General features: G+C 37.6%; 1 protein-coding gene across 1 annotated transcript in view; it reads right to left on the bottom strand.

Annotated features, from left to right (window-relative positions):
• The window catches only part of SLIT3 (slit guidance ligand 3), a 561,750-nt gene that overhangs the window by 50,104 nt on the left and 498,393 nt on the right, over positions 1-13,253 (bottom strand). Inside the window, exon 29 of the mRNA XM_063292455.1 lies at positions 8,881-8,974. Coding sequence (XP_063148525.1) covers positions 8,881-8,974 — 94 coding nt within the window. The remainder of the gene's footprint in view (positions 1-8,880; positions 8,975-13,253) is intronic.

The raw sequence follows: 13,253 nt of genomic DNA, 5'->3' as shown, positions 1-13,253 counted from the left end.
ACAGAAGATGCCTGCATTTGACAGTCCTGAAGAGCAAAAGAAACAAGATAAGATATGAGAGAGGGATGGTAGAATTAAAAAAAAAACCTCAGTCTTCTTTAAATTTAAGGCAGTAAGAACTCATCCAACTAGAACTCAACATATCATCCAGGACTAAGACAAAAAGATGAACTTAACTATTGTTGGCATAGATGGTAAAAATGAAAGGAAGAAGTCAAAGAACCTTACAACAGTGCATACAAAGTAATCAAAAGTGGACAAAGACAACCCTGAGGAATGTCCAGAAATAACTGAAAGGAGAGACTCTTCCACTTAACCAAAAACATGTGATGAGATATATATAACTGAAACCAACGAGGAAATGTATCAGAATACCTAATAAACTCAGAGGAAATAAGAGAATTTTATTATCAAAGGTGAATGCCACAGACAAATCAAGTGTGATGTTTTAGGCACAAGCAAATCTATGACAGCCTGAACCAATGCTGACTCAGTAGAATGATCCATACAAAACCTTGAATAAAATAGGGCAATAAAATTGTTTTCTGACAAATAAGGGACTAGAGTAGATCAATTTGTTCAATAATCTTGGACAAAAACCAAAGAGAAGACACGGGGCAAAGCTTACAACAAACTGAAGTCTCCAATTATTTTTTGGGAAGAGATCAAGAGAAGGATTTTTGCGGGGAATCTGGAAAAAGTATCTGCCATAAAGAAACAATTATCCAACCATGTCAAGAACATCAGAAAAAAAGGAAGAATAGATGCACAGAGGGTCTGAAGGATATGTTGTATAGGAAGCTTTTGAGTCTATTTTAGCTACCATTTATTCAGTAAGTGGAGAAAATGAAAAATTAGAAGAATTCAGACTAATGAAAATGGTACACAAGCCCTAATAGGAAAAGATGCCTGGAATATATCAATTTTGGCCAAAAGAGATCTTAAGATAAAACAGTACTTTAAACAGCAATCAGTGGCAAAGATGGAGGAAAGAGACATTGGAACATAGCCAAAAGCTGTCTAGGGCTTTGCTTGAACAGAAATTAAATCAGAAAAATAGCACTGCTATCACGGCTTTATGAAAGGTATCCCTGTAGTGTCAGATGAATCTATATTTCCATTCTAGTTTATTGACATAAATAGAAACTTTCTGTAGGTCCAGAGTCAGCCATGGACAAAAGCTCACTTTTCAGAAGCTGGAGCCAAAAAATCTAACATGGCTCTAGTAGCAAAATCAAAGGCACTCGTCGCTCTCTCTGGAAACTCAACTTCAGATGAGGTCAACTGAGAGAAAAGAAGAGCCAAGGCTGTATCAGAGAATGAACCAGTAGGCACAGAATTGTATTGGTCTAGTCAGGAGTTTTTGTTGAGTTAGAAACTGGAGTGAGGGAGAAGATACATTAGACATGTTGGGTTTCTTTAATCACTAAATGTGGATCATAGATTCCTAGTCCAAATTAGAGTGAAGGTTTTACCATAAGAATGAACATATATTAAACCTATTCTTATTTTCCTGTTCATTACTCTGTGACCTAAGATCAGTTAGTTCTGAAGCAATTCAGCGGAATATGCATCAAGCCTTTGTCAGATTTTGGTAGTAAACACATTGGGAAGATCAAGTTTTGGCTTGCCTCTCAATCCAACAATGTCATGCTCTCTGATAAGATCATGGTTGGTCACCTCACTGAATTTCTTGCCCAAGCTACACATATTCAGATCATCTCAGTTTGCATGAAATCTGCTCAAGTTGAATTCCTGAATAATTGCTTCTAAGTATCAAGGGCTATTATGATAGTTGCTGCTATTCTGTACAACACCTCATATCTACAACTGCATCTGAACCCAAAAAACAGGGGAGATTGTCTCTTATTAAGTCCAGAGATTACTCTTTTTCAAAGTTTTGAAAAGGCATAGCAACTGATTCTAGCATGCCTTACTGTAGGCATACTGGCAAGCAAATGGCGTTCATCATAATCTGCTATGGGAGGAAATAGCAGCATTTAATCCTGTTGCTTTATTGATCCCTATTGTCCTAAATAAAGTGATGTAATAACAAATGATGCACAGATCCTTATTCAAAGCTGCCATGGATCACATTTTTGACATATATTGGCTATTGCAGTAATGACAGAACCACTACTTTTCTTGGAAGGCAGCATTAAATCAGTGCTTTAACTTTTGTCAGTAATTCCGTGCTACAGAATAATAAAGTTTATTTATAACTGTGCTCTAACACATTGGGCAATTGGAACAACAGCTTCCTTTCCTGGAGAGATACTTTAAATTAATGTATATATCTCACTGAAAGATTTCATGAAGAATTGTATGGAAATAAGTTAGTTACATAATTGAGACTCTTAAATGTTAGAGCAATAGGGAATTGTGTTAAATCTTGCCTCTGTTGAAGGATCACAGACCTGAGGCCAAAACCAATGTAAGTGGTCTGAAATGAAGGTAACCAGAAAATAGTATTACTGCAGTCAAATACTTTAAATTCTTTCAGATACTTTTTTCTTCTCGTTTTGAATTTGTCATCCTTGTATTTGTGTGCTCCCCCCACCCCCAGATCATTGGTGATCATGAATTTTCAGACTCCATTCACCCTGGCAGTGAAAAATCAGAAGGTGTTTGTTTGGTAGCATCTTTTACAAAGGTGTAAGCTTTCATGAGCTGCAGCTTATTTCATCAGATACATAGACAAATATAGGATTTAAACTGGAAGCTCCATTTAGATTCTATAGTCTGCCAAGAAAACGTCACGAAAGCGGCATCCCCCCAAAGGGTCAGACATGACTCGGTGCTTGCACAGGGGACCTTTCACCTTCAACATTTATAGCACTAGTTTTACCGTTACTTTTCAACATATCCCAATAATTCCCATACAAATCTCCAATGCTCATCCTAATATTACCTCATTTCTGTTTCAGTCCAATCAATTTACCACTTTTATTTTTTATTCCTTCAGCAAAGGATCGTTACCTTGTCGTGGTGCTGGAGCTTGAGCACCTCAATGATGCCATGAGCTAAACCGTGAAGGGCCACCCAAGACGGGAAGGTCATGACAGAGAGGTCAGACTAAATGCGATCCCTGGGGAAGGTAATGGCAACCCACCTCAGTATTCTTGCCGTGAAAACTAAATGGATCAGTACAACCAGAGATATGTCGGTATACCATCAGAAGATGAGACCCCCAGGTCGGAAGATGGTCAAAATGCTACTGGGGAGGAACAGAGGATGAGCTCAACTAGCCCCAGACGTGATGACGCAGCTAGCTCAAAGCCGAAAGGACGGCTAGCAGCCGACGGTGCTGGTGGTGAACGGCGAATCCGATGTTCTAAGGATCAACACACCATCGGAACCTGGAATGTAAGATCTATGAGCCAGGGCAAATTGGATGTGGTTATTGGTGAGATGTCAAGATTAAAGATAGACATTCTGGGCGTCAGTGAACTGAAATGGACTGGAATGGGCCACTTCACATCAAATGACCACCAGATCTACTACTGCGGACAAGAGGACCACAGAAGAAATGGAGTAGCCTTCATAATTAATAGTAAAGTGGCGAAAGCAGTGCTTGGATACAACCCAAAAAACGACAGAATGATCTCAATTCGAATTCAGGGCAAGCCATCTAACATCACAGTGATCCAAATATACGCCCCAACCACAAATGCTGAAGAAGCTGAAGTAGAGCAGTTCTATGAGGATCTGCAGCACCTACTGGACAACACGCCTAAAAGAGATGTTATTTTCATCACAGGAGACTGGAATGCTAAGGTGGGCAGTCAAATGACACCTCGAATTACAGGTAAGTATGGCCTGGGAGAACAAAACGAAGCAGGACACAGGCTGATAGAATTTTGCCAAGACAATTCACTCTGCATAACAAACACTCTCTTCCAACAACCTAAGAGACGGCTTTATACATGGACTTCACCAGATGGACAACACCGAAATCAGATTGATTACATCCTTTGCAGCCAAAGGTGGCGGACATCTGTACAGTCGGTAAAAACAAGGCCTGGAGCTGACTGTAGTTCAGATCACGAACTTCTTCTTGCACAATTTAGGATCAGACTAAAGAGATTAGGGAAGACCCACAGATCAGCTAGATATGAGCTCACTAATATTCCTAAGGAATATGCAGTGGAGGTGAAGAATAGATTTAAGGGACTGGACTTAGTAGATAGGGTCCCGGAAGAACTCTGGACAGAAGTTGGCAGCATTGTTCAGGAGGCGGCAACAAAATACATCCCAAAGAAAGAGAAAACCAAGAAGGCAAAATGGCTGTCTGCTGAGACACTAGAAGTAGCCCAAGAAAGAAGGAAAGCAAAAGGCAACAGTGATAGGGGGAGATACGCCCAATTAAATGCAAAATTCCAGAGGTTAGCCAGAAGAGATAAGGAATTATTTTTAAACAAGCAATGCGCGGAAGTGGAAGAAGACAATAGAATAGGAAGGACAAGAGACCTCTTCCAGAAAATTAGAAACATTGGAGGTAAATTCCAGGCCAAAATGGGTATGATCAAAAACAAAGATGGCAAGGACCTAACAGAAGAAGAAGAGATCAAGAAAAGGTGGCAAGAATATACAGAAGACCTGTATAGGAAGGATAACAATATCGGGGATAGCTTTGACAGTGTGGTCGGTGAGCTAGAGCCAGACATCCTGAAGAGTGAGGTTGAATGGGCCTTAAGAAGCATTGCTAATAACAAGGCAACAGGAGACGATGGCATCCCAGCTGAACTGTTCAAAATCTTGCAAGATGATGCTGTCAAGGTAATGCATGCTATATGCCAGCAAATTTGGAAAACACAAGAATGGCCATCAGACTGGAAAAAATCAACTTATATCCCCATACCAAAAAAGGGAAACACTAAAGAATGTTCAAACTATCGAACAGTGGCACTCATTTCACATGCCAGTAAGGTAATGCTCAAGATCCTGCAAGGTAGACTTCAGCAGTTCATGGAGCGAGAATTGCCAGATGTACAAGCTGGGTTTAGAAAAGGCAGAGGAACTAGAGACCAAATTGCCAATATCCGATGGATAATGGAAAAAGCCAGGGAGTTTCAGAAAAACATCTATTTCTGTTTTATTGACTATTCTAAAGCCTTTGACTGTGTGGACCATAACAAATTGTGGCAAGTTCTTAGTGGTATGGGGATACCAAGTCATCTTGTATGCCTCCTGAAGAATCTGTATAACGACCAAGTAGCAACAGTAAGAACAGACCATGGAACAACAGACTGGTTTAAGATTGGGAAAGGAGTACGGCAGGGCTGTATCCTCTCACCCTACCTATTCAACTTGTATGCAGAACACATCATGCGACAAGCTGGCCTTGAGGAATCCAAGGCTGGAGTTAAAATCTCTGGAAGAAACATTAACAATCTCAGATATGCAGATGATACCACTTTGATGGCTGAAAGTGAAGAGGAACTGAGGAGCCTTATGATGAAGGTGAAAGAAGAAAGTGCAAAAGCTGGTTTGCAGCTAAACCTCAAAAAAACCAAGATTATGGCAACCAGCTTGATTGATAACTGGCAAATAGAGGGAGAAAATGTAGAGGCAGTGAAAGACTTTGTATTCCTAGGTGCAAAGATTACTGCAGATGCTGACTGCAGTCAGGAAATCAGAAGACGCTTAATCCTTGGAAGAAGAGCAATGACAAATCTCGATAAAATAGTTAAGAGCAGAGACATCACACTGACAACAAAGACCCGCATAGTTAAAGCAATGGTGTTCCCTGTAGTAACATATGGATGCGAGAGCTGGACCATAAGGAAGGCTGAGCGAAGGAAGATCGATGCTTTTGAACTGTGGTGCTGGAGGAAAATTCTGAGAGTGCCTTGGACTGCAAGAAGATCCAACCAGTCCATCCTCCAGGAAATAAAGCCAGACTGCTCACTTGAGGGAATGATATTAAAGGCAAAACTGAAATACTTTGGCCACATAATGAGAAGACAGGACACCCTGGAGAAGATGCTGATGCTAGGGAGAGTGGAAGGCAAAAGGAAGAGGGGCCGACCAAGGGCAAGATGGATGGATGATATTCTAGAGGTGACGGACTCGTCCCTGGGGGAGCTGGGGGTGTTGACGACCGACAGGAAGCTCTGGCGTGGGCTGGTCCATGAAGTCACGAAGAGTCAGAAGCGACTAAACGAATAAACAACAACAACAATTTTTTATTCAAATCACTCTGCTGGAGGGTCCTTGTTTAGCCCTCTTCACCCATTTCCAAAACTATGTTTTTGTTTCCTGCATCAATGCATTTTGTTTTCCTTTGCTAATGTTAACTATTTCTTGCTTCTTTTGGTTGCATTTTTTACAACTTTTTCTTTATATACAATATCTTTTTCTCATTCTGATTTTAGAGTGACCATTTCCTTTATGCCTTTTTCATTATTTGCTTTGGAATTTTCTTTTGCAGAAAGAAAATACACCTGTTTCTTTGTCATTTCTGACTTGTATCTACAAATGAATTAATTAAAAGAGAGACCCTAAAAAAATGTCAAGAGACTAAGCAAGAGTCAGGGTTTGCCTCTGTTCCTCCTTAGAAAAGATCATTTCCAAGACTAATTTAAATAATTCAACTATTTTGTTTTACCTTAAGAATAAGTGTGGCTTATCCTATTTCTTTTGGTTGGCAGCAAATCCAAAGTCATTATATATGCATTTTGGTTTCAGCTGGAAAGAACGACTGACTATAAAGGAAAAAATCCATTCACCACAGTGGGCTCCACCCATGAAAAATCAAGGCTTTGGTGAATATGAACAATTATTGGCAAAATCTTATGTTACCCAGTCACAGCAGCCAGGTGGGAAATCTACTTGTTGCACCTTCCCCAAAGGGAGATTGATACACTAAACTAGGTAGCTACCCAACAGCCAGCTGATGCAATAATGGAGAAGTAACAAACTTTTTGCCTCCCTAACTACTATAGTGTAGGTTTAAACTTGAGATCATACCCAGGCTTGCTCAGATTCACTTTTTTGTCTTCTCCCATTGGTACTACAATTCTTATGTGCTTGTTAAGTTCTTGTTAAATCAGTGAGTAGTCTGGGATTGGCCATTACAGGCAGACTGCTTGGGGACAATCATATCAAATACCCGGGCTGCTTCCTGCTGCCAAGTGGCTAACAAGGCACTCAACAGAGATGTCCACATGAGACAGACCACCTTAACCAGCCCATTCATCCTACAGAGGTCCAATACATTGGCATAAAGGAAAAAATCCCCTTCACTCTTTGTAACTTGGATTAAACTGGAATATGAGGAATCCAAAACAATTATTTGAACAACAAATTCAGAAATGTCCACTTGCAATTATAATAGCTATATCTGAACAAGCACAATTAATGAGTGGGTGTGCACAGTATTTCACTTTGTCCTTGAGCTTGCTTAAAATACAGTGTGCAGCGTTGAGAGATAATATGCTTGTCAGCTTAGCCTGGAATGAGAACACAGCTTATCTATTGGACTGTACAATCAGTTAACTATAGTTGTAGTGCTATGATATCTGGAAAACATCTTAGAGATCACAGGTGATTTTGTACTTTCCTCTTTAAAGAAAGAAATCCAGTGTTAGCATTTCTCTTTTCATTCTCAGTGAACCTCTGAAGCTAGTTCTTCCTAATGTTAAAGAAAGGGAGTTATGATGATCGAGAGGCATGCTGAAAAAGAAAAAAACCCTGGAACCATTACTTCCTAATTTCCCAGCATGTCCCCAAATTGATACTCAGTCGACATCAACCTAGCATTCGTATAAGTTTATTCCTTCTCCTTGGTTTCAATAGCAGTACATTAATTTTTAAAAAGTCCAGAGAAGGGGAATGTATATGTGTGTGTCTCTGTGTGTATATGTCTGTGTATCTGTGTATACATCAAACATTCATCCTCATTCCACTTTGTCAGAAAGACCATGAATTTCTAAGTTTTCAGCACAGAATTTTCCGTAACAGTAAGTAGAACTGCTCTGCTGGGAAGTGCATGGAAATAAAGTCTATTTTCTTCTTCCACAGCCATTTATGCCTGCTGAAAGGCCACAGAACCTTCTGCGGTGGGGCAAATTATTCAAAATCGGATAAGCGACAGGAAACCTTTCTTCAATAGACCTACCTCGGTTAACTTACCTTTGGAATCATGACAGAGTCCAATATGAGATCAGTTCTGTTTGAAAGGAGATCTCAAAGAATTTTCCGAATCATTAAAAAAACATGTTAACTGTTATTTGGAAAAGGATTCTATGAAGACACTTATCTGTTTATGCTTATACAGTAGCATAAAGTGGTGTCTATATTAGGCTATGCCATTTCTATTATGCTTAGAAAACCATACTTCATGATGGAATTGGATCAAATCATTTTGCCACCTTTTTCCCCTACTATCCAAATTCCTTTTCATTTCCTTCCTACACCTTTCCATCTCTCTGTACCATTATCTCCCTTGTTACTGAATATTCTCTTGTCCTTTTGGGTTAAAAAGATAAGAAAATATAAGATATGAGATTTAGTACCCACATGCTTGGTTTTATTTTCTTTATGTTATACACTTTTGTTTTAGGGTGAAAGCATCTTAAATAGGACAGATGTCCCATCTCCAGTTCAAGGAATGGAGGGTTCTATGGCTGGGTGAATAGAGATGTGGAAGACAAGAGAAAATTATTGAGTGCAGAATTTAAAAAGATAGGGTGGAAAGTGCTGGACTAAACAAGATATTTTTTTTTAACTTCAGCTTCATGAAATGTCATTAAAATTTCTCTAAAATGATTATCACCCATGGAAAGACACGAAATGTGGAAACGAGTTAATAAAGTAACTCATCAGGCTTGTGGCTTAACATACATTATTTCAACATACTGATATGTGCTTGCTTACCTGTATCCTCTCTCAAGAGAAATACATTTGGATTCATGTTTGCAAGGGTTTAGTTCAGGCACACAATGATTGATTACTTCATCACAGAGTTCTCCTGAAATAAGAATAAAATTAAGAGACCTTTTAATATAAATTTACTATAGGTAATTTGTTGAGTTGCCTGAATTAACTCAGATATAAAACTAAGGAATGAAGAGTGCTTAAGAAGAAGCTATTAAGGGCAATTATATTAACCCCCCCTTAAAAAAAAAATTAATGGCACACACATACAAAAAGATTTTATTGTGATCTAAGACTAGTCAATGCAACAAAGAGAAATACAGAGACACTATTCAAACACTGTATAGTACATAAAACATGTTATAATACTAGAAGATGTGAGGTCTTTATGAATATGAAATATATCACCTGACCAAAGCCTGAAGTCAAATTGTCAATGTTGTCATAAAACAAAACAAAATGAATTAAAACCAATATTGCTTATCATCAGGAACATGTTTAGAGATGTCTATATAGCTCCAAATAAATAAACGTATCTTTGGCTGTAACAAAGAGAGCAAAAACAGGAAATTTGACAGCCTAGAGGATGTTATAAACTGGGTAAGCACACCAGTATGTCAGATGATATCTGAGAGTGAATTTTGTAGCTGCTGAACAAAATTTGGCTACAGAGTGGGTAACAGAGGTCCAGAGGTGTAACAAAAGAAATAACATGTACCCATCTTTATCTGGTAGATCCTTTAGGAGATGAGAAATTAGGGTGGCACATAGGTGTCTATAAGAATTACAGTATTCTAAAACATGGCCCATGCCCACAATTGCCTGGGATCCATAGGGCCACAGATGTTCCAGGTAAGGGAACTTGTAATATCTATTATCAGTAACAGCCAAGAGAAGGGCCTCTAGCACAGCTAGAGAAGAAGCTCTGTTGATGGCTGCAGCACATCAGAAATTGGCAGTAATTGGCTGAGTTGGTACTACTGTAAGGGAAAGTCACAAGTTTAAGTTGCCTATGGTAAAGGCTGATTGTATGTGCCACATCGTATCCAGAATTCTGGGTTTTATAGCCTCGTTAGTTTGACTATAACTCAATGATTACAGGGCTTCCCATAAAAAGCCTTATAAAGCCGGTTTATCTCTAATGCTTGACTTCCAGTGAACAAAAGCCATCTCTAATTATTACAGAAACTAGCCCAGTTGGGCTGTACATCAGTTTCAACCAGTATCTGAGAATAACAACCCAGATTCTGACCTCCCTCCTTGTGACTCCCAGTTTCAGTCTTATGTAAGCACTGGAGATATAGTTAGGAACCTGCAGAATTTATCTTAAGCGTTGGGATTTATCCTCTCCAGCAGCACAGCAGATACAGGGATTCAGTTCCACATTTATTGTGAATCACAGTTTTATGGGCAAGATGAGTCTGATGACATGGAAACTGGCCATAAAATATATGCTAGTTTTTAATGTACCAGAAAACTATTCTTTTTGTTTCAAACAACTATACTGAGATGATGCAATGTTCTAAATTACAGAGGATGCTATGATGGCAACTATCATAGCCATCCTCTGGAATTTAGAACATTGCATCATCTCAGTACAGCAACATCAGCTTCACAACAGAATAAAACAGTATCACATGGACACACATTCACACTCCTAGTTTGTTACCACTGGTGCAAAAAGAACATGCAAGTCATTTATTATTATGCTGAGCGACACTGATGATATAAAAAGTTTTAAAATATATAGTGATTTTTTATTTTTCCACAGTAATGTTATAATGTGATTCAAAACCTTAATGCTAAACAGATTTAACATTGAATGAAGCATCCATGCAAAGAGTAAATAACTGTCTAGACCCAAATGACATGCTGTATTCTCAAATAAAATGGTCTCGTTTTATATTTCTAGTTTCTAATAATGAACAAATTCATAATGATCAAAGCCAGCAATCTTCTGATTACTATTGCTATTATGATGAACGCCCTTTTTTGTAAGCAATATCCAAACCTTTTTCACTAATCTGATTCTAACATCTCCTGAGCAGTTTCAGCTGCACTGTAAAGTTGCATATCAAATGATTCCTGCATGGAGAGTCCAATACGCATTTCATATACAATCTTGCACATGTGTGCGCAGACATGCACATGCACATACACATACCCACACTAATAACATAACTCTTAATCACCAAAATTAAACTGTAAAATATGTTATCGGAGTAGAGTCAGGTTTCTATTCTGCTAACTTTTGTATTACCTTAGTAATAAAAAACCACTCATTTACAGATTCCTAGCAACAAAATCAAGTAAGAACACCTTGCATTATTGCCAGCTTGCCATAATCACTGCAGTCCCAAAGTTGGGCTAAGTATTAGTTGTAAAAGATTCTCCCAAGAACTTCACAAAGTCAGAACCACATGGAGCTCCTCTACTAAATTATTTATGCCTCTCATTTTCTTAGTACTGTGGCAGCATTAACAAATGCTCCAATGAGTATTCAAAAAGCACAGAGCTGTGTGTTATTACAACATGACCCTCAGCTACTTTTAGCTTAGTTCATAGCTTGTTGCCCATTTGTATCAACCTGGGACTTCCTTATAAAACAAAGAAAAATCAGTTTGAGCAGTACTGAAACTGTTATAAATCCAGCCGATGCCTGTTCCATTTATGCCAAAAATGTAAAGCCAGAGTTTTATTTTTCTAAATTAGGGACTCAGTCAAAATGGAACACCATGGAGTTAAGCCTTAGTAATTGTTAATTATTTCTGCCAACTGAAAGAAAATAAAAGCTGGCATTTTAGATATTATCAGCAATGTATACAAATGCTAGTACAAATTTTTGGAGATAGCACTGTAATGTATAAAGAAATTCTGTCAAAACATAATACAAATTGCACAATAATGGTCTTAATACTATGCACTGGAATTTTTTTTAGTATTCAGTAAATTATGTATATGTGTGTGCATTAGTTTGCTTGTTCTTTACAATCAAGCTAAATTAACACAATGAGAAATTGAGATTTCAAAACATCTTGGCAAACCTTTCCTTTCCATGAAGGATGTATATATTATATATACTTTATATAAGAGTGTATATTATATATACTTTAAATCAAATAATAGGATAGAATTGTGAATTTTTGTTTTTTTGAGTTGTGGTTTAAGTATCATCTTTCAAAAAGCACACAGTGGCGATATATGCAGCTATTCTGATGTTTAGAAATGGGCCCCACAGTCATAAGTGCTCCCAACCCCACTCTAGCATTTAAGAGTATAATACTTTCTTTACAAAATAATAAGCCTATAATAGTTGAATGCACTATATTAGATGTTTAAGAGTATAGGAAAGTATAGAATATAGAATCAGAATGTGATTCTATATGATCATCAACAGAACTCATTTGGCATCATGTAACTTTCCTATACATTTACAATTAATTCTACAAAAAAGGACTATTTCACATGTATTGGACACCTAAGTGTGCTCTTCAGGAAGAAACTGATGGGTTCAGCTAATTGTTGTAGATGTACTGCTTAACATTGCTTCATATGATATGGTCATATGCTATAATGGCTATTATTTTACATATTCATTTTTTTGAGAAGACTCAGTTTATTTTGTACAAGCTCATAGTCTCTTGAATTATATACTAATGGTTTGAATTTGACAAGAGGGAAATGTAAACAGATACTGTATGCTCTTATGATAGAAAAATGAAGATATTACAAGGATGGAAGAAATGATCTGAAGAACCTACCATATAACTTAGAAATATTTTTTATAAATATTTGAATGCCAAGATCCCCAACTAGAGGACTATTTAGAAATTTGGACTGCATATATGAGTTTATATGTTTCATTTTTCATGTTTTCATATTGTTAATAAATTGACTTAAATATTAATTTTAAGGATAATATATATTCAAGGCTAGTTTTGTTTACTGTATGATCATTTCCTTGCACATAAATTGAGATAACTTTTTGGTTTTGATATTAAATATATTTTATATTGGCTAAACATATATTGCTTATTGTAAGATATATTGGTAAATAGGATAAACCAGGCTTCCTCGACCTGTTACCATTGAGATGCAGAAGTGGATGACTTTGAGCCACTTGTTCTTTCTCAGTCCTAGGAAGAAGTCAAAGGCAAATCACTTCTTAAAATCTTGTAATTTTTTCTGGTCTAATTTATTTCACTGTTTTTATGTTCGTTATTCTGTGAGCTGCCCAGACTGATAACTTGGAAGAGAAGGGGTGGATAAGACAAGGTAGAGCAATTTGTTATATCATCCCAGTGAGGTGAGATAAGTAAAACAGAGCAGCAGGTGACAAAAGAGAGATCCACAGGACATACTATTGCTTGCAG

The sequence above is a fragment of the Candoia aspera genome, chromosome 2, assembly GCF_035149785.1.
Source record: "Candoia aspera isolate rCanAsp1 chromosome 2, rCanAsp1.hap2, whole genome shotgun sequence".
Taxonomy (NCBI): Eukaryota; Metazoa; Chordata; class Lepidosauria; order Squamata; family Boidae; genus Candoia; species Candoia aspera.
The sequence above is the reverse complement of the archived record's forward strand: the minus strand, read 5'-3'. Positions and strand labels throughout refer to the sequence as shown.